The 24,000-nt window shown below is 43.7% G+C and overlaps 1 protein-coding gene across 5 annotated transcripts in view; it reads left to right on the forward strand.

Annotated features, from left to right (window-relative positions):
* Window positions 1-24,000, forward strand: part of eps8a (EGFR pathway substrate 8a, signaling adaptor) — a 279,677-nt gene that overhangs the window by 89,241 nt on the left and 166,436 nt on the right. For all 5 annotated transcript variants that reach the window (XM_071331567.1, XM_071331566.1, XM_071331569.1 and 2 more), the window contains one exon: window positions 1-45. This exon is cut by the window's left edge and continues 35 nt beyond it. In XM_071331567.1, the coding sequence (XP_071187668.1) occupies window positions 1-45 (45 nt within the window). The remainder of the gene's footprint in view (window positions 46-24,000) is intronic.

A 24,000-nucleotide genomic window follows, 5' to 3' on the forward strand; every position in this document is an offset into this window, starting at 1 on the left:
GCAACGCCAGGTCCAACACCAAGTTCATCTCTAAAGCCCTCTACGGTAGGTACAGAAGCTACCCGTCATGTTCTCTCAATTCAATTCAATTCAATTCAATTCAAGGGGCTTTATTGGCATGGGAAACATGTGTTAACGTTGCCAAAGCAAGTGAGGTAGATAATACACAAAAGTGAAATAAACAATACAAATTAACAGTAAACATTACACATACAGAAGTTTCAAAACAAGAAAGACATTACAAATGTCATATTATATATATACAGTGTTGTAACAATGTACAAATGGTTAAAGCACACAAGTTAAAATAAATAAGCATAAATATGGGTAGTATTTACAATGGTGTTTGTTCTTCACTTCTCTCTCTCTCTCTCTCTCTGTCTCTCTCTCTCTATCCCTCTATCTCTCCATCTCTGTCTCTCTCTCTCTCTCTCTCTCTCTCTCTCTCTCTCTCTCTCTCTCTCTCTCTCTGTCTCTCTCTGTCTCTCTCTGTCTCTCTCTCTCTCTCTCTCTCTCTCTCTGTCTCTCTCTCTCTATCCCTCTATCTCTCCATCTCTGTCTCTCTCTCTCTCTCTCTGTCTCTCTCTCTCTCTGTCTCTCTCTCTCTCTCTCTGTCTCTCTCTCTCTCTCTCTGTCTCTCTCTCTCTCTCTCTCTCTGTCTCTCTCTCTCTCTCTCTCTCTCTCTCTCTCTCTCTCTGTCTCTCTCTCTCTGTCTCTCTCGCTCTCTCGCTCTCTCGCTCTCTCTCTCTCTCTCTCTCTCTCTCTCTCTCTCTCTCTCTCTCTCTCCATCCTTCTCGCTCTCTCGCTCTCTCTCTCAATTCAATTCAATTTACTTTATTGACATGGCAAGTTATTATTACTTACATTGTCAAAGTATACATATCGAAAAATGTAAATAAAATATATATGTATATATATACACAAAATATATATATATTTATATATAAATAAATGGTGGGACTAACAGCAATAATAATAGTAGTAGTGGACATGGGATTACCATTAATAACAGCTACAACAACAATATTAATCAGAACAACAATACATTAAAGCAACAGTAGTAGACCAGTGTTAACATGACTGAGAAGACACATGACCTGGTACGAAAGACAAAACAAAACTAAGCTAAATGGGAAATATTATCAACATTACTTTGCATTTTTCACTGGCTGTCCCTCAGGCTGTGGCAGGAGGACACATATTTGGCTGCCAAAACTGCACATTTTGGCTTTTCACCCAATAAATATTTGAATTTTTCTTCATCTTTTATAGTTTCAAATTCTTTGTATTGAATTATAATTTTGGGAAAGAAATATGCTCTTAGGTCTGAGTATTTGTCACAGTGTAGTAGGAAATGCACTTCTGTCTCTACCTCTCCCCTGGAGCAGAGTGAGCACAGCCTGTCCTCTCTGGGCAGCCAGGTTTGTCTGTGACGACCGGTCTCTATAGCCAGACTGTGCTCACTGAGTCTGTACCTAGTCAATGTTTTCCTCAGTTTTCTATCAGTCACAGTGGTCAGATAGTCTGCCACCATGTACTGTCTGTTTAGAGACAAATAGCATTGAAGTTTACTTAGATTTTTTGTGGTGTCTTTCCAATAGGTTATATATTTTTATTTTTGTTTTGTGATGATTTGGTTGGGCCAGATTTTCTGAGGGCTGTCCCGAGGCTCTATGGGGTTGGTTTGGGTTGGTGAACTGAGCCTCAGAACCAGCTGGCTGAGGGGACTCTTCTCTGGTTTCATCTCTTGACATTGTAGAGCTGTGTGATGGAATGTTTTAGGGTCACTTGTTTTTAGATGGTTGTAAAATTTGATGGCTCTTTTTTCTATTCGAATGAGGAGGGGATATTGGCCCAATTCTGCCCTACATGCGTTATTTGGAGTTTTTCTTTGTACTTGCAATACAGTCTTGCAAAACTCTGCATGCAATACTTCAATTGGATGTTTGTCCCATTTAGTAAATTCATTATTAGAGAGTGGACCCCATACTTCACTGCCATATAGAGCAATTGGTTCTATAACTGATTGAAAAATTTTGAGCCAGATTCTAATTGGAATTTCAATTTTGATGTTCCTTTTAATGGCATATAATGCTCTTCTTGCTTTGTCTCTCAGCTCATTCACAGCCATGTGAAAGCTACCTGTGTTGCTGATATTTAGTCCTAGATATGTGTAGTTTTTGGTGTGTTCTAATAGAACTGTGTCCAAATAGAATTTATATTTGTCATCCTTATTTCCCGACCTTTTTTGGAATATCATTATATTTGTTTTTTTTAGGTTAACGGTCAGAGCCCAAGTCTGACAGAACCTGTGAAGATGATCTAGGTGCTGCTGTAACCCCTCTTTAGTGGGAGACAGCAGCACCAGGTCATCTGCGTACAGCAGACACTTGATTTCAGTGTTGTGTAGGGTGATACCAGGTGCTGCCGATTCTTCTAATGTTTTTGCCAATTCATTAATGTAGATGTTAAATAATGTTGGACTTATTGGGCAGCCCTGTTTCACTCCCCGCCCCTGAGAGAAGAAGTCTGTTTGCTTGTTGCCAATTTTAACCGCACATTTGTTTTTAGTGTACATTGATTTAATAAAATCATATGTTTTCCCTCCAATACCACTTTCTATTAGTTTATAAAAAAGACCTTCGTGCCAAATTGAATCAAATGCTTTCTTGAAATCTACAAAACACGAGTAGATTTTGCCTTTGTTTTGGTTAACTTGTTTATCAATTAGAGTGTGGAGGGTGTAAATGTGGTCTGTTGTACGATATACGAATTTTTTTGAAATCCAATCTGGCTTCTGCTCAGGACGTTGTGTTCGTCAAGGAAATGATGTAGTCTGCTATTTATAATACTGCAGAGAATTTTCCCCAAGTTGCTGTTAACGCATATTCCTCTGTAATTATTTGGGTCAAATTTGTCTCCATTTTTATAGATTGGTGTGATCAATCCCTGGTTCCAAATATCGGGGAAAATACCTGCAGTGAGGATAATGTTAAAGAGTTTGAGTATAGCCAATTTGAATTTGTGGTCTGTATATTTGATCATTTCATTTAAAATCCCATCAGCACCACAGGCCTTTTTGGGTTGGAGATTGCATATTTTTTCCAATAATTCTTCTTCTGTAATTGGGGTATCCACAGGATTCTGATAGTCTTTGACTGCTAATTCAAGGATTTGTAATTTTTCTTGTATATCTTTTTGTTCTGGGCTCTTTGTTATATTGCTGTAGAGGATTGCAAAGTGATTTCTCCACATATCCCCATTTTCGATAGCCAACTCCTCATGATGAGGTTTGTTTAATTTATTCCAATTCTCCCAGAAGTGGTTTGATTCTATGGATTCCTCAATTCCATCCAGCTGATTTCTAATGTGCTGTTCCTTTTTTGTTCTTAGGGTGCGTTTGTATTGCTTCAGTGTTTCCCCATATTGAAGGCGTATATTTTTGTTGTCTGGTTCTCTGTGTTTTTGATTAGATATATTTCTCAATGACTTTCTTAGATTTTTGCAATCATTATCAAACCATTTTTCATTATCTGTTATTTTTGGTTTGCTCTTATGCTTCTTTAGATTAGCCAAGGAGGCTAATTTGTCAAATATAAAGTTTATGTTCCTAACGGCCAAATTTACACCTTCATTGCTGAAGGAGATCTCTCTCTCTCTCTGTCTCTCTCTCTCTGTCTCGCTCTCTCTCTCTGTCTTGCTCTCTCTCTCTCTCTCTCTCTCTCTCTCTCTCTCTCTCTCTCTCTCTCTCTCTCTCTCTCTCTCTCTCTCTCTCTCTCTCTCTCTCTCTGTCGCTCTCTGTCTCTCTCTCTCTCTCTCTCTCTCTCTCTCTCTCTCTCTCTCTCTCTCTCTCTCTCTCTCTCTCTCTCTCTCTCTCTCTCTCTCTCTCTCTCTCTCTCTCTCTCTCTCTCTCTGTCGCTCTCTGTCTCTCTCTCTGTCGCTCTCTGTCTCTCTCTCTCTCTCTCTCTCTCTCTCTCTCTCTCTCTCTCTCTCTCTCTCTCTCTCTCTCTCTCTCTCTCTCTCTCTCTCTCTCTCTCTCTCTCTCTCTCTCTCTTTCTTTCTCTCTCTCTCTCTCTCTCTCTCTCTCTCTCTCTCTCTCGCTCTCTGTCTCTCTCTCTGTCGCTCTCTGTCTCTCTCTCTCTCTCTCTCTCTCTCTCTCTCTCTCTCTCTCTCTCTCTCTCTCTCTCTCTCTCTCTCTCTCTCTCTGTCTCTCTCTCTCTCTCTCTCTCTCTCTCTCTCTCTCTCTCTCTCTCTCTCAATTCAATTCAATTCAATTCAATTCAAGGGGCTTTATTGGCATGGGAAACATGTGTTAACATTGCCAAAGCAAGTGAGGTAGATAATATACAAAAGTGAAATAAACAATAAAAATTAACAGTAAACATTACACATACAGAAGTTTCAAAACAATAAAGACATGACAAATGTCATATTATATATATACAGTGTTGTAACAATGTACAAATGGTTAAAGCACACAAGTTAAAATAAATAAACATAAATATGGGTTGTATTTACAATGGTGTTTGTTCTTCACTGGTTGCCCTTTTCTTGTGGCAACAGGTCACAAATCTTGCTGCTGTGATGGCACACTGTGGAATTTCACCCAGTAGATATGGGAGTTTATCAAAATTGGATTTGTTTTCGAATTCTTTGTGGATCTGTGTAATCTGAGGGAAATATGTCTCTCTAATATGGTCATACATTGGGCAGGAGGTTAGGAAGTGCAGCTCAGTTTCCACCTCATTTTGTGGGCAGTGAGCACATAGCCTGTCTTCTCTTGAGAGCCATGTCTGCCTACGGCGGCCTTTCTCAATAGCAAGGCTATGCTCACTGAGTCTGTACATAGTCAAAGCTTTCCTTAAGTTTGGGTCAGTCACAGTGGTCAGGTATTCTGCCACTGTATACTCTCTGTTTAGGGCCAAATAGCATTCTAGTTTGCTCTGTTTTTTTGTTAATTCTTTCCAATGTGTCAAGTAATTATCTTTTTGTTTTCTCATGATTTGGTTGGGTCTAATTGTGCTGTTGTCCTGGGGCTCTGTGGGGTGTGTTTGTGTTTGTGAACAGAGCCCTAGGACCAGCTTGCTTAGGGGACTCTTCTCCAGGTTCATCTCTCTGTAGGTGATGGCTTTGTTATGGAAGGTTTGGGAATCGCTTCCTTTTAGGTGGTTGTAGAATTTAACGGCTCTTTTCTGGATTTTGATAATTAGTGGGTATTGGCCTAATTCTGCTCTGCATGCATTATTTGGTGTTCTACGTTGTACACGGAGGATATTTTTGCAGAATTCTGCATGCAGAGTCTCAATTTGGTGTTTGTCCCATTTTGTGAAATCTTGGTTGGTGAGCGGACCCCAGACCTCACAACCATAAAGGGCAATGGGCTCTATGACTGATTCAAGTATTTTTAGCCAGATCCTAATTGGTATGTTGAAATTTATGTTCCTTTTGATGGCATAGAATGCCCTTCTTGCCTTGTCTCTCAGATCGTTCACAGCTCTGTGGAAGCTACCTGTGGTGCTGATGTTTAGGCCGAGGTATGTATAGTTTTTTGTGTGCTCTAGGGCAACGGTGTCTAGATGGAATTTGTGGTCCTGGCGACTGGACCTTTTTTGGAACACCATTATTTTGGTCTTACTGAGATTTACTGTCAGGGCCCAGGTCTGACAGAATCTGTGCAGAGGATCTAGGTGCTGCTGTAGGCCCTCCTTGGTTGGTGACAGAAGCACCAGATCATCAGCAAACAGTAGACATTTGACTTCGGATTCTAGTAGGGTGAGACCGGGTGCTGCAGACTGTTCTAGTGCCCGCGCCAATTCGTTGATATATATGTTGAAGAGGGTGGGGCTTAAGCTGCATCCCTGTCTCACCCCACGACCCTGTGTGAAGAAATGTGTGTGTTTTTTGCCAATTTTAACCGCACACTTGTTGTTTGTGTACATGGATTTTATGATGTCGTATGTTTTACCCCCAACACCACTTTCCATCAATTTGTATAGCAGACCCTCATGCCAAATTGAGTCGAAGGCTTTTTTGAAATCAACAAAGCATGAGAAGACTTTGCCTTTGTTTTGGTTTGTTTGGTTGTCAATTAGGGTGTGTAGGGTGAATACATGGTCTGTTGTACGGTAATTTGGTAAAAAGCCAATTTGACATTTGCTCAGTACATTGTTTTCATTGAGGAAATGTACGAGTCTGCTGTTAATGATAATGCAGAGTATTTTCCCAAGGTTACTGTTGACGCATATTCCACGGTAGTTATTGGGGTCAAATTTGTCTCCACTTTTGTGGATTGGGGTGATCAGTCCTTGGTTCCAAATATTGGGGAAGATGCCAGAGCTAAGGACTCTCTCTCTCTCTCTCTCTCTCTGTCTCTCTCTGTCTCATTATCTATCTCTCCTCTCATCTCTCCATCACCTCACTCATTATCTATCCCTCCATCACCTCACTCATTATCTGTCTCTCCTCTCATCTCTCCATCACCTCACTCATTATCTATCCCTCCATCACCTCACTCATTATCTATCTCTCCTCTCATCTCTCCATCACCTCACTCATTATCTATCCCTCCATCACCTCACTCATTATCTATCTCTCCTCTCATCTCTCCATCACCTCACTCATTATCTATCCCTCCATCACCTCACTCATTATCTATCTCTCCTCTCATCTCTCCATCACCTCACTCATTATCTATCCCTCCATCACCTCACTCATTATCTATCTCTCCTCTCATCTCTCCATCTCTCACTCATTATCTATCTCTCCTCTCATCTCTCCATCACCTCACTCATTATCTATCCCTCCTCTCATCTCTCCATCACCTCACTCATTATCTATCTCTCCATCACCTCACTCATTATCTATCCCTCCTCTCATCTCTCCATCACCTCACTCATTATCTAACCCTCCTCTCATCTCTCCATCACCTCACTCATTATCTGTCTCTCATCACCTCACTCATTATCTGTCTCTCCATCACCTCACTCATTATCTATCCCTCCATCACCTCACTCATTATCTATCCCTCCATCACCTCACTCATTATCTATCCCTCCATCACCTCACTCATTATCTATCCCTCCATCACCTCACTCATTATCTATCCCTCCATCACCTCACTCATTATCTATCCCTCCATCACCTCACTCATTATCTATCCCTCCTCTCATCTCTCCATCACCTCACTCATTATCTATCCCTCCTCTCATCTCTCCATCACCTCACTCATTATCTATCCCTCCTCCCATCTCTCCATCACCTCACTCTATCTATCCCTCCTGTCATCTCTCATCACCTCACTCATTATCTATCTCTCCATCACCTCACTCATTATCTATCCCTCCTCTCATCTCTCCATCACCTCACTCATTATCTATCCCTCCTCTCTATCTCTCCATCACCTCACTCATTATCCATCCCTCCTCCCATCTCTCCATCACCTCACTCATTATCTATCCCTCCTCTCTATCTCTCCATCACCTCACTCATTATCCATCCCTCCTCCCATCTCTCCATCACCTCACTCATTATCTATCCCTCCTCTCTATCTCTCCATCACCTCACTCATTATCTATCCCTCCTCTCTATCTCTCCATCACCTCACTCATTATCCATCCCTCCTCCCATCTCTCCATCACCTCACTCATTATCTATCCCTCCTCTCTATCTCTCCATCACCTCACTCATTATCCATCCCTCCTCCCATCTCTCCATCACCTCACTCATTATCTATCCCTCCTCTCTATCTCTCCATCACCTCACTCATTATCTATCCCTCCTCTCATCTCTCCATCACCTCACTCATTATCTATCCCTCCTCTCTATCTCTCCATCACCTCACTCATTATCTATCCCTCCTCTCATCTCTCCATCACCTCACTCATTATCTATCCCTCCTCTCACCTCACTCATTATCTATCTCTCATCACCTCACTCATTATCTATCCCTCCTCTCACCTCACTCATTATCTATCTCTCATCACCTCACTCATTATCTATCCCTCCTCTCATCTCTCCATCACCTCACTCATTATCTATCCCTCCTCCCATCTCTCATCACCTCACTCATTATCTATCCCTCCTCTCTATCTCTCCATCACCTCACTCATTATCTATCCCTCCTCTCTATCTCTCCATCACCTCACTCATTATCTATCTCTCCTCTCATCTCTCATCACCTCACTCATTATCTATCTCTCCTCTCATCTCTCCATCACCTCACTCATTATCTATCCCTCCTCTCACCTCTCCATCACCTCACTCATTATCTATCCCTCCTCTCATCTCTCCATCACCTCACTCATTATCTATCCCTCCTCTCATCTCTCCATCACCTCACTCATTATCTATCTCTCCTCTCATCTCTCCATCACCTCACTCATTATCTATCCCTCCTCTCACCTCTCCATCACCTCACTCATTATCTATCCCTCCTCTCATCTCTCCATCACCTCACTCATTATCTATCTCTCCATCACCTCACTCATTATCTATCTCTCCATCACATCACTCATTATCTATCCCTCCTCTCATCTCTCCATCACCTCACTCATTATCTATCCCTCCTCTCATCTCTCCATCACCTCACTCATTATCTATCCCTCCTCTCATCTCTCATCACCTCACTCATTATCTATCTCTCCTCTCATCTCTCCATCACCTCACTCATTATCTATCCCTCCTCTCACCTCTCCATCACCTCACTCATTATCTATCCCTCCTCTCATCTCTCCATCACCTCACTCATTATCTATCCCTCCTCTCATCTCTCCATCACCTCACTCATTATCTATCTCTCCTCTCATCTCTCCATCACCTCACTCATTATCTATCCCTCCTCTCACCTCTCCATCACCTCACTCATTATCTATCCCTCCTCTCATCTCTCCATCACCTCACTCATTATCTATCTCTCCATCACCTCACTCATTATCTATCTCTCCATCACCTCACTCATTATCTATCCCTCCTCTCATCTCTCCATCACCTCACTCATTATCTATCCCTCCTCTCATCTCTCCATCACCTCACTCATTATCTATCTCTCCTCTCATCTCTCCATCACCTCACTCATTATCTATCCCTCCTCTCACCTCTCCATCACCTCACTCATTATCTATCCCTCCTCTCATCTCTCCATCACCTCACTCATTATCTATCTCTCCATCACCTCACTCATTATCTATATCTCCATCACCTCACTCATTATCTATCCCTCCTCTCATCTCTCCATCACCTCACTCATTATCTATCCCTCCTCTCATCTCTCCATCACCTCACTCATTATCTATCTCTCCATCACCTCACTCATTATCTATCCCTCCTCTCATCTCTCCATCACCTCACTCATTATCTATCCCTCCTCTCATCCCTCCATCACCTCACTCATTATCTATCCCTCCTTTCATCTCTCCATCACCTCACTCATTATCCATCTCTCCATCACCTCACTCATTATCTATCCCTCCTCTCCATCTCTCCATCACCTCACTCATTATCTATCCCTCCTCTCATCTCTCCATCACCTCACTCATTATCTATCCCTCCTCTCATCTCTCCATCACCTCACTCATTATCTATCCCTCCTCTCATCTCTCCATCACCTCACTCATTATCTATCCCTCCTCTCATCTCTCCATCACCTCACTCATTATCTATCCCTCCATCACCTCACTCATTATCTATCTCTCCATCACCTCACTCATTATCTATCTCTCCATCACCTCACTCATTATCTATCTCTCCTCTCATCTCTCCATCACCTCACTCATTATCTATCTCTCCATCACCTCACTCATTATCTATCTCTCCTCTCATCTCTCCATCACCTCACTCATTATCTATCTCTCCATCACCTCACTCATTATCTATCTCTCCTCTCATCTCTCCATCACCTCACTCATTATCTATCCCTCCTCTCTATCTCTCCATCACCTCACTCATTATCTATCCCTCCTCTCATCTCTCCATCACCTCACTCATTATCTATCCCTCCTCTCACCTCACTCATTATCTATCTCTCATCACCTCACTCATTATCTATCCCTCCTCTCACCTCACTCATTATCTATCTCTCATCACCTCACTCATTATCTATCCCTCCTCTCATCTCTCCATCACCTCACTCATTATCTATCCCTCTTCCCATCTCTCATCACCTCACTCATTATCTATCCCTCCTCTCTATCTCTCCATCACCTCACTCATTATCTATCCCTCCTCTCTATCTCTCCATCACCTCACTCATTATCTATCTCTCCTCTCATCTCTCATCACCTCACTCATTATCTATCTCTCCTCTCATCTCTCCATCACCTCACTCATTATCTATCCCTCCTCTCACCTCTCCATCACCTCACTCATTATCTATCCCTCCTCTCATCTCTCCATCACCTCACTCATTATCTATCCCTCCTCTAATCTCTCCATCACCTCACTCATTATCTATCCCTCCTCTCACCTCTCCATCACCTCACTCATTATCTATCCCTCCTCTCATCTCTCCATCACCTCACTCATTATCTATCCCTCCTCTCATCTCTCCATCACCTCACTCATTATCTATCCCTCCTCTCACCTCACTCATTATCTATCTCTCATCACCTCACTCATTATCTATCCCTCCTCTCACCTCACTCATTATCTATCTCTCATCACCTCACTCATTATCTATCCCTCCTCTCATCTCTCCATCACCTCACTCATTATCTATCCCTCCTCCCATCTCTCATCACCTCACTCATTATCTATCCCTCCTCTCTATCTCTCCGTCACCTCACTCATTATCTATCCCTCCTCTCTATCTCTCCATCACCTCACTCATTATCTATCTCTCCTCTCATCTCTCATCACCTCACTCATTATCTATCTCTCCTCTCATCTCTCCATCACCTCACTCATTAGCTATCCCTCCTCTCACCTCTCCATCACCTCACTCATTATCTATCCCTCCTCTCATCTCTCCATCACCTCACTCATTATCTATCCCTCCTCTCATCTCTCCATCACCTCACTCATTATCTATCTCTCCTCTCATCTCTCCATCACCTCACTCATTATCTATCCCTCCTCTCACCTCTCCATCACCTCACTCATTATCTATCCCTCCTCTCATCTCTCCATCACCTCACTCATTATCTATCTCTCCATCACCTCACTCATTATCTATCTCTCCATCACCTCACTCATTATCTATCCCTCCTCTCATCTCTCCATCACCTCACTCATTATCTATCCCTCCTCTCATCTCTCCATCACCTCACTCATTATCTATCCCTCCTCTCATCTCTCATCACCTCACTCATTATCTATCTCTCCTCTCATCTCTCCATCACCTCACTCATTATCTATCCCTCCTCTCACCTCTCCATCACCTCACTCATTATCTATCCCTCCTCTCATCTCTCCATCACCTCACTCATTATCTATCCCTCCTCTCATCTCTCCATCACCTCACTCATTATCTATCTCTCCTCTCATCTCTCCATCACCTCACTCATTATCTATCCCTCCTCTCACCTCTCCATCACCTCACTCATTATCTATCCCTCCTCTCATCTCTCCATCACCTCACTCATTATCTATCTCTCCATCACCTCACTCATTATCTATCTCTCCATCACCTCACTCATTATCTATCCCTCCTCTCATCTCTCCATCACCTCACTCATTATCTATCCCTCCTCTCATCTCTCCATCACCTCACTCATTATCTATCTCTCCTCTCATCTCTCCATCACCTCACTCATTATCTATCCCTCCTCTCACCTCTCCATCACCTCACTCATTATCTATCCCTCCTCTCATCTCTCCATCACCTCACTCATTATCTATCTCTCCATCACCTCACTCATTATCTATATCTCCATCACCTCACTCATTATCTATCCCTCCTCTCATCTCTCCATCACCTCACTCATTATCTATCCCTCCTCTCATCTCTCCATCACCTCACTCATTATCTATCTCTCCATCACCTCACTCATTATCTATCCCTCCTCTCATCTCTCCATCACCTCACTCATTATCTATCCCTCCTCTCATCCCTCCATCACCTCACTCATTATCTATCCCTCCTTTCATCTCTCCATCACCTCACTCATTATCCATCTCTCCATCACCTCACTCATTATCTATCCCTCCTCTCCATCTCTCCATCACCTCACTCATTATCTATCCCTCCTCTCATCTCTCCATCACCTCACTCATTATCTATCCCTCCTCTCATCTCTCCATCACCTCACTCATTATCTATCCCTCCTCTCATCTCTCCATCACCTCACTCATTATCTATCCCTCCTCTCATCTCTCCATCACCTCACTCATTATCTATCCCTCCATCACCTCACTCATTATCTATCTCTCCATCACCTCACTCATTATCTATCTCTCCATCACCTCACTCATTATCTATCTCTCCATCACCTCACTCATTATCTATCTCTCCTCTCATCTCTCCATCACCTCACTCATTATCTATCCCTCCTCTCTATCTCTCCATCACCTCACTCATTATCTATCCCTCCTCTCATCTCTCCATCACCTCACTCATTATCTATCCCTCCTCTCACCTCACTCATTATCTATCTCTCATCACCTCACTCATTATCTATCCCTCCTCTCACCTCACTCATTATCTATCTCTCATCACCTCACTCATTATCTATCCCTCCTCTCATCTCTCCATCACCTCACTCATTATCTATCCCTCCTCCCATCTCTCATCACCTCACTCATTATCTATCCCTCCTCTCTATCTCTCCATCACCTCACTCATTATCTATCCCTCCTCTCTATCTCTCCATCACCTCACTCATTATCTATCTCTCCTCTCATCTCTCATCACCTCACTCATTATCTATCTCTCCTCTCATCTCTCCATCACCTCACTCATTATCTATCCCTCCTCTCACCTCTCCATCACCTCACTCATTATCTATCCCTCCTCTCATCTCTCCATCACCTCACTCATTATCTATCTCTCCTCTAATCTCTCCATCACCTCACTCATTATCTATCCCTCCTCTCACCTCTCCATCACCTCACTCATTATCTATCCCTCCTCTCATCTCTCCATCACCTCACTCATTATCTATCCCTCCTCTCATCTCTCCATCACCTCACTCATTATCTATCCCTCCTCTCATCTCTCCATCACCTCACTCATTATCTATCTCTCCATCACCTCACTCATTATCTATCTCTCCATCACCTCACTCATTATCTATCCCTCCTCTCATCTCTCCATCACCTCACTCATTATCTATCCCTCCTCTCATCTCTCCATCACCTCACTCATTATCTATCTCTCCTCTCATCTCTCCATTACCTCACTCATTATCTATCCCTCCTCTCGACCCCTCCATCACCTCACTCATTATCTATCCCTCCTCTCATCTCTCCATCACCTCACTCATTATCTATCTCTCCTCTCATCTCTCATCACCTCACTCATTATCTATCCCTCCTCTCTATCTCTCCATCACCTCACTCATTATCTATCCCTCCTCTCTATCTCTCCATCACCTCACTCATTATCTATCTCTCCTCTCATCTCTCATCACCTCACTCATTATCTATCTCTCCTCTCATCTCTCCATCACCTCACTCATTATCTATCCCTCCTCTCACCTCTCCATCACCTCACTCATTATCTATCCCTCCTCTCATCTCTCCATCACCTCACTCATTATCTATCCCTCCTCTAATCTCTCCATCACCTCACTCATTATCTATCCCTCCTCTCACCTCTCCATCACCTCACTCATTATCTATCCCTCCTCTCATCTCTCCATCACCTCACTCATTATCTATCCCTCCTCTCATCTCTCCATCACCTCACTCATTATCTATCTCTCCTCTCATCTCTCCATCACCTCACTCATTATCTATCTCTCCATCACCTCACTCATTATCTATCTCTCCATCACCTCACTCATTATCTATCCCTCCTCTCATCTCTCCATCACCTCACTCATTATCTATCCCTCCTCTCATCTCTCCATCACCTCACTCATTATCTATCTCTCCTCTCATCTCTCCATTACCTCACTCATTATCTATCCCTCCTCTCGACCCCTCCATCATCTCAACTCATTATCTATCTCTCCATCACCTCACTCATTATCTATCTCTCCATCACCTCACTCATTATCTATCCCTCCTCTCATCTCTCCATCACCTCACTCATTATCTATCCCTCCTCTCATCTCTCCATCACCTCACTCATTATCTATCTCTCCATCACCTCACTCATTATCTATCCCTCCTCTCATCTCTCCATCACCTCACTCATTATCTATCCCTCCTCTCATCCCTCCATCACCTCACTCATTATCTATCCCTCCTCTCATCTCTCCATCACCTCACTCATTATCCATCTCTCCATCACCTCACTCATTATCTATCCCTCCTCTCCATCTCTCCATCACCTCACTCATTATCTATCCATCCTCTCATCTCTCCATCACCTCACTCATTATCTATCCCTCCTCTCATCTCTCCATCACCTCACTCATTATCTATCCCTCCTCTCATCTCTCCATCACCTCACTCATTATCTATCCCTCCTCTCATCTCTCCATCACCTCACTCATTATCTATCCCTCCATCACCTCACTCATTATCTATCTCTCCATCACCTCACTCATTATCTATCTCTCCATCACCTCACTCATTATCTATCTCTCCTATCATCTCTCCATCACCTCACTCATTATCTATCTCTCCATCACCTCACTCATTATCTATCTCTCCTCTCATCTCTCCATCACCTCACTCATTATCTATCTCTCCATCACCTCACTCATTATCTATCTCTCCTCTCATCTCTCCATCACCTCACTCATTATCTATCCCTCCTCTCATCTCTCCATCACCTCACTCATTATCTATCCCTCCTCTCATCTCTCCATCACCTCACTCATTATCTATCCCTCCATCACCTCACTCATTATCTATCTCTCCATCACCTCACTCATTATCTATCTCTCCATCACCTTACTCATTATCTATCTCTCCTCTCATCTCTCCATCACCTCACTCATTATCTATCTCTCCATCACCTCACTCATTATCTATCTCTCCTCTCATCTCTCCATCACCTCACTCATTATCTATCTCTCCATCACCTCACTCATTATCTATCTCTCCTCTCATCTCTCCATCACCTCACTCATTATCTATCCCTCCTCTCCATCTCTCATCACCTCACCCATTATCTATCTCTCCATCACCTCACTCTCTCCCTCCTCTCATCTCTCCATCACCTCACTCATTATCTATCCCTCCATCACCTCACTCATTATCTATCTCTCCATCACCTCACTCATTATCTATCTCTCCATCACCTCACTCATTATCTATCTATCCATCACCTCACTCATTATCTATCTCTCCATCACCTCACTCATTATCTATCTCTTCATCACCTCACTCATTATCCATCTCTCCATCTCTCCATCACCTCACTCATTATCTATCCCTCCTCTCATCTCTCCATCACCTCACTCATTATCTATCTCTCCATCACCTCACTCATTATCTATCTCTCCATCACCTCACTCATTATCTATCTCTCCTCTCATCTCTCCATCACCTCACTCATTATCTATCCCTCCTCTCATCTCTCCATCACCTCACTCATTATCTATCCCTCCTCTCTATCTCTCCATCACCTCACTCATTATCTATCTCTCCATCACCTCACTCATTATCCATCTCTCCATCACCTCACTCATTATCTATCTCTCCATCACCTCACTCATTATCTATCTCTCCATCACCTCACTCATTATCCATCTCTCCATCTCTCCATCACCTCACTCATTATCTATCCCTCCTCTCATCTCTCCATCACCTCACTCATTATCTATCTCTCCATCACCTCACTCATTATCTATCTCTCCTCTCATCTCTCCATCACCTCACTCATTATCTATCCCTCCTCTCATCTCTCCATCACCTCACTCATTATCTATCCCTCCTCTCATCTCTCCATCACCTCACTCATTATCTATCCCTCCTCTCTATCTCTCCATCACCTCACTCATTATCTATCCCTCCTCTCATCTCTCCATCACCTCACTCATTATCTATCCCTCCATCACCTCACTCATTATCTATCTCTCCATCACCTCACTCATTATCTATCTCTCCATCACCTCACTCATTATCTATCTATCCATCACCTCACTCATTATCTATCTCTACATCACCTCACTCATTATCTATCTCTCCATCACCTCACTCATTATCCATCTCTCCATCTCTCCATCACCTCACTCATTATCTATCCCTCCTCTCATCTCTCCATCACCTCACTCATTATCTATCTCTCCATCACCTCACTCATTATCTATCTCTCCATCACCTCACTCATTATCTATCTCTCCTCTCATCTCTCCATCACCTCACTCATTATCTATCCCTCCTCTCATCTCTCCATCACCTCACTCATTATCTATCCCTCCTCTCTATCTCTCCATCACCTCACTCATTATCTATCTCTCCATCACCTCACTCATTATCCATCTCTCCATCACCTCACTCATTATCCATCTCTCCATCTCTCCATCACCTCACTCATTATCTATCCCTCCTCTCATCTCTCCATCACCTCACTCATTATCTATCTCTCCATCACCTCACTCATTATCTATCTCTCCATCACCTCACTCATTATCTATCTCTCCTCTCATCTCTCCATCACCTCACTCATTATCTATCCCTCCTCTCATCTCTCCATCACCTCACTCATTATCTATCCCTCCTCTCATCTCTCCATCACCTCACTCATTATCTATCCCTCCTCTCTATCTCTCCATCACCTCACTCATTATCTATCCCTCCTTTCATCTCTCCATCACCTCACTCATTATCTATCCCTCCTCTCTATCTCTCCATCACCTCACTCATTATCTATCCCTCCCCATCTCTCCATCTCTCCATCACCTCACTCATTATCTATCCCTCCTCTCATCTCTCCATCACCTCACTCATTATCTATCCCTCCTCTCTATCTCTCCATCACCTCACTCATTATCTATCTCTCCATCACCTCACTCATTATCTATCCCTCCCCATCTCTCCATCTCTCCATCACCTCACTCATTATCTATCCCTCCTCTCATCTCTCCATCACCTCACTCATTATCTATCCCTCCTCCCATCTCTCCATCACCTCACTCATTATCTATCCCTCCTCCCATCTCTCCATCACCTCACTCATTATCTATCCCTCCTCTCAATCACCTCACTCATTATCTATCCCTCCTCCCATCTCTCCATCACCTCACTCATTATCTATCCCTCCTCTCATCTCTCCATCACCTCACTCATTATCTATCCCTCCTCTCATCTCTCCATCACCTCACTCATTATCTATCCCTCCTCTCATCTCTCCATCACCTCACTCATTATCTATCCCTCCTCTCATCTCTCCATCACCTCACTCATTATCTATCCCTCCATCACCTCACTCATTATCTATCTCTCCATCACCTCACTCATTATCTATCTCTCCATCACCTCACTCATTATCTATCTCTCCTCTCATCTCTCCATCACCTCACTCATTATCTATCTCTCCATCACCTCACTCATTATCTATCTCTCCTCTCATCTCTCCATCACCTCACTCATTATCTATCTCTCCATCACCTCACTCATTATCTATCTCTCCTCTCATCTCTCCATCACCTCACTCATTATCTATCCCTCCTCTCATCTCTCCATCACCTCACTCATTATCTATCCCTCCTCTCATCTCTCCATCACCTCACTCATTATCTATCCCTCCATCACCTCACTCATTATCTATCTATCCATCACCTCACTCATTATCTATCTCTCCTCTCATCTCTCCATCACCTCACTCATTATCTATCTCTCCATCACCTCACTCATTATCTATCTCTCCTCTCATCTCTCCATCACCTCACTCATTATCTATCTCTCCATCACCTCACTCATTATCTATCTCTCCTCTCATCTCTCCATCACCTCACTCATTATCTATCCCTCCTCTCCATCTCTCATCACCTCACTCATTATCTATCTCTCCATCACCTCACTCATTATCTCTCCCTCCTCTCATCTCTCCATCACCTCACTCATTATCTATCCCTCCTCCCATCTCTCCATCACCTCACTCATTATCTATCTCTCCTCTCATCTCTCCATCACCTCACTCATTATCCATCCCTCCTCCCATCTCTCCATCACCTCACTCATTATCTATCCCTCCTCTCTATCTCTCCATCACCTCACTCATTATCCATCCCTCCTCCCATCTCTCCATCACCTCACTCATTATCTATCCCTCCTCTCTATCTCTCCATCACCTCACTCATTATCCATCCCTCCTCCCATCTCTCCATCACCTCACTCATTATCTATCCCTCCTCTCTATCTCTCCATCACCTCACTCATTATCTATCCCTCCTCTCATCTCTCCATCACCTCACTCATTATCTATCCCTCCTCTCTATCTCTCCATCACCTCACTCATTATCTATCCCTCCTCTCATCTCTCCATCACCTCACTCATTATCTATCCCTCCTCTCACCTCACTCATGATCTATCTCTCATCACCTCACTCATTATCTATCCCTCCTCTCACCTCACTCATTATCTATCTCTCATCACCTCACTCATTATCTATCCCTCCTCTCATCTCTCCATCACCTCACTCATTATCTATCCCTCCTCCCATCTCTCATCACCTCACTCATTATCTATCCCTCCTCTCTATCTCTCCATCACCTCACTCATTATCTATCCCTCCTCTCTATCTCTCCATCACCTCACTCATTATCTATCTCTCCTCTCATCTCTCATCACCTCACTCATTATCTATCTCTCCTCTCATCTCTCCATCACCTCACTCATTATCTATCCCTCCTCTCACCTCTCCATCACCTCACTCATTATCTATCCCTCCTCTCATCTCTCCATCACCTCACTCATTATCTATCCCTCCTCTCATCTCTCCATCACCTCACTCATTATCCATCCCTCCTCCCATCTCTCCATCACCTCACTCATTATCTATCCCTCCTCTCTATCTCTCCATCACCTCACTCATTATCCATCCCTCCTCCCATCTCTCCATCACCTCACTCATTATCTATCCCTCCTCTCTATCTCTCCATCACCTCACTCATTATCCATCCCTCCTCCCATCTCTCCATCACCTCACTCATTATCTATCCCTCCTCTCTATCTCTCCATCACCTCACTCATTATCTATCCCTCCTCTCATCTCTCCATCACCTCACTCATTATCTATCCCTCCTCTCTATCTCTCCATCACCTCACTCATTATCTATCCCTCCTCTCATCTCTCCATCACCTCACTCATTATCTATCCCTCCTCTCACCTCACTCATTATCTATCTCTCATCACCTCACTCATTATCTATCCCTCCTCTCACCTCACTCATTATCTATCTCTCATCACCTCACTCATTATCTATCCCTCCTCTCATCTCTCCATCACCTCACTCATTATCTATCCCTCCTCCCATCTCTCATCACCTCACTCATTATCTATCCCTCCTCTCTATCTCTCCATCACCTCACTCATTATCTATCCCTCCTCTCTATCTCTCCATCACCTCACTCATTATCTATCTCTCCTCTCATCTCTCATCACCTCACTCATTATCTATCTCTCCTCTCATCTCTCCATCACCTCACTCATTATCTATCCCTCCTCTCACCTCTCCATCACCTCACTCATTATCTATCCCTCCTCTCATCTCTCCATCACCTCACTCATTATCTATCCCTCCTCTCATCTCTCCATCACCTCACTCATTATCTATCTCTCCTCTCATCTCTCCATCACCTCACTCATTATCTATCCCTCCTCTCACCTCTCCATCACCTCACTCATTATCTATCCCTCCTCTCATCTCTCCATCACCTCACTCATTATCTATCTCTCCATCACCTCACTCATTATCTATCTCTCCATCACCTCACTCATTATCTATCCCTCCTCTCATCTCTCCATCACCTCACTCATTATCTATCCCTCCTCTCATCTCTCCATCACCTCACTCATTATCTATCCCTCCTCTCATCTCTCATCACCTCACTCATTATCTATCTCTCCTCTCATCTCTCCATCACCTCACTCATTATCTATCCCTCCTCTCACCTCTCCATCACCTCACTCATTATCTATCCCTCCTCTCATCTCTCCATCACCTCACTCATTATCTATCCCTCCTCTCATCTCTCCATCACCTCACTCATTATCTATCTCTCCTCTCATCTCTCCATCACCTCACTCATTATCTATCCCTCCTCTCACCTCTCCATCACCTCACTCATTATCTATCCCTCCTCTCATCTCTCCATCACCTCACTCATTATCTATCTCTCCATCACCTCACTCATTATCTATCTCTCCATCACCTCACTCATTATCTATCCCTCCTCTCATCTCTCCATCACCTCACTCATTATCTATCCCTCCTCTCATCTCTCCATCACCTCACTCATTATCTATCTCTCCTCTCATCTCTCCATCACCTCACTCATTATCTATCCCTCCTCTCACCTCTCCATCACCTCACTCATTATCTATCCCTTCTCTCATCTCTCCATCACCTCACTCATTATCTATCTCTCCATCACCTCACTCATTATCTATCTCTCCATCACCTCACTCATTATCTATCCCTCCTCTCATCTCTCCATCACCTCACTCATTATCTATCCCTCCTCTCATCTCTCCATCACCTCACTCATTATCTATCTCTCCATCACCTCACTCATTATCTATCCCTCCTCTCATCTCTCCATCACCTCACTCATTATCTATCCCTCCTCTCATCCCTACATCACCTCACTCATTATCTATCCCTCCTCTCATCTCTCCATCACCTCACTCATTATCCATCTCTCCATCACCTCACTCATTATCTATCCCTCCTCTCCATCTCTCCATCACCTCACTCATTATCTATCCCTCCTCTCATCTCTCCATCACCTCACTCATTATCTATCCCTCCTCTCATCTCTCCATCACCTCACTCATTATCTATCCCTCCTCTCATCTCTCCATCACCTCACTCATTATCTATCCCTCCTCTCATCTCTCCATCACCTCACTCATTATCTATAGCTCCATCACCTCACTCATTATCTATCTCTCCATCACCTCACTCATTATCTATATCTCCATCACCTCACTCATTATCTATCTCTCCTCTCATCTCTCCATCACCTCACTCATTATCTATCTCTCCATCACCTCACTCATTATCTATCTCTCCTCTCATCTCTCCATCACCTCACTCATTATCTATCTCTCCATCACCTCACTCATTATCTATCTCTCCTCTCATCTCTCCATCACCTCACTCATTATCTATCCCTCCTCTCATCTCTCCATCACCTCACTCATTATCTATCCCTCCTCTCATCTCTCCATCACCTCACTCATTATCTATCTCTCCTCTCATCTCTCCATCACCTCACTCATTATCTATCCCTCCTCTCACCTCTCCATCACCTCACTCATTATCTATCCCTCCTCTCATCTCTCCATCACCTCACTCATTATCTATCTCTCCATCACCTCACTCATTATCTATCTCTCCATCACCTCACTCATTATCTATCCCTCCTCTCATCTCTCCATCACCTCACTCATTATCTATCCCTCCTCTCATCTCTCCATCACCTCACTCATTATCTATCCCTCCTCTCATCTCTCATCACCTCACTCATTATCTATCTCTCCTCTCATCTCTCCATCACCTCACTCATTATCTATCCCTCCTCTCACCTCTCCATCACCTCACTCATTATCTATCCCTCCTCTCATCTCTCCATCACCTCACTCATTATCTATCCCTCCTCTCATCTCTCCATCACCTCACTCATTATCTATCTCTCCTCTCATCTCTCCATCACCTCACTCATTATCTATCCCTCCTCTCACCTCTCCATCACCTCACTCATTATCTATCCCACCTCTCATCTCTCCATCACCTCACTCATTATCTATCTCTCCATCACCTCACTCATTATCTATCTCTCCATCACCTCACTCATTATCTATCCCTCCTCTCATCTCTCCATCACCTCACTCATTATCTATCCCTCCTCTCATCTCTCCATCACCTCACTCATTATCTATCTCTCCTCTCATCTCTCCATCACCTCACTCATTATCTATCCCTCCTCTCACCTCTCCATCACCTCACTCATTATCTATCCCTTCTCTCATCTCTCCATCACCTCACTCATTATCTATCTCTCCATCACCTCACTCATTATCTATCTCTCCATCACCTCACTCATTATCTATCCCTCCTCTCATCTCTCCATCACCTCACTCATTATCTATCCCTCCTCTCATCTCTCCATCACCTCACTCATTATCTATCTCTCCATCACCTCACTCATTATCTATCCCTCCTCTCATCTCTCCATCACCTCACTCATTATCTATCCCTCCTCTCATCCCTACATCACCTCACTCATTATCTATCCCTCCTCTCATCTCTCCATCACCTCACTCATTATCCATCTCTCCATCACCTCACTCATTATCTATCCCTCCTCTCCATCTCTCCATCACCTCACTCATTATCTATCCCTCCTCTCATCTCTCCATCACCTCACTCATTATCTATCCCTCCTCTCATCTCTCCATCACCTCACTCATTATCTATCCCTCCTCTCATCTCTCCATCACCTCACTCATTATCTATCCCTCCTCTCATCTCTCCATCACCTCACTCATTATCTATAGCTCCATCACCTCACTCATTATCTATCTCTCCATCACCTCACTCATTATCTATATCTCCATCACCTCACTCATTATCTATCTCTCCTCTCATCTCTCCATCACCTCACTCATTATCTATCTCTCCATCACCTCACTCATTATCTATCTCTCCTCTCATCTCTCCATCACCTCACTCATTATCTATCTCTCCATCACCTCACTCATTATCTATCTCTCCTCTCATCTCTCCATCACCTCACTCATTATCTATCTCTCCTCTCATCTCTCCATCACCTCACTCATTATCTATCCCTCCTCTCACCTCTCCATCACCTCACTCATTATCTATCCCTCCTCTCATCTCTCCATCACCTCACTCATTATCTATCTCTCCATCACCTCACTCATTATCTATCTCTCCATCACCTCACTCATTATCTATCCCTCCTCTCATCTCTCCATCACCTCACTCATTATCTATCCCTCCTCTCATCTCTCCATCACCTCACTCATTATCTATCCCTCCTCTCATCTCTCATCACCTCACTCATTATCTATCTCTCCTCTCATCTCTCCATCACCTCACTCATTATCTATCCCTCCTCTCACCTCTCCATCACCTCACTCATTATCTATCCCTCCTCTCATCTCTCCATCACCTCACTCATTATCTATCCCTCCTCTCATCTCTCCATCACCTCACTCATTATCTATCTCTCCTCTCATCTCTCCATCACCTCACTCATTATCTATCCCTCCTCTCACCTCTCCATCACCTCACTCATTATCTATCCCACCTCTCATCTCTCCATCACCTCACTCATTATCTATCTCTCCATCACCTCACTCATTATCTATCTCTCCATCACCTCACTCATTATCTATCCCTCCTCTCATCTCTCCATCACCTCACTCATTATCTATCCCTCCTCTCATCTCTCCATCACCTCACTCATTATCTATCTCTCCTCTCATCTCTCCATCACCTCACTCATTATCTATCCCTCCTCTCACCTCTCCATCACCTCACTCATTATCTATCCCTTCTCTCATCTCTCCATCACCTCACTCATTATCTATCTCTCCATCACCTCACTCATTATCTATCTCTCCATCACCTCACTCATTATCTATCCCTCCTCTCATCTCTCCATCACCTCACTCATTATCTATCCCTCCTCTCATCTCTCCATCACCTCACTCATTATCTATCTCTCCATCACCTCACTCATTATCTATCCCTCCT

The sequence above is a fragment of the Salvelinus alpinus genome, chromosome 11, assembly GCF_045679555.1.
Source record: "Salvelinus alpinus chromosome 11, SLU_Salpinus.1, whole genome shotgun sequence".
Lineage (NCBI taxonomy): Eukaryota > Metazoa > Chordata > Actinopteri > Salmoniformes > Salmonidae > Salvelinus > Salvelinus alpinus.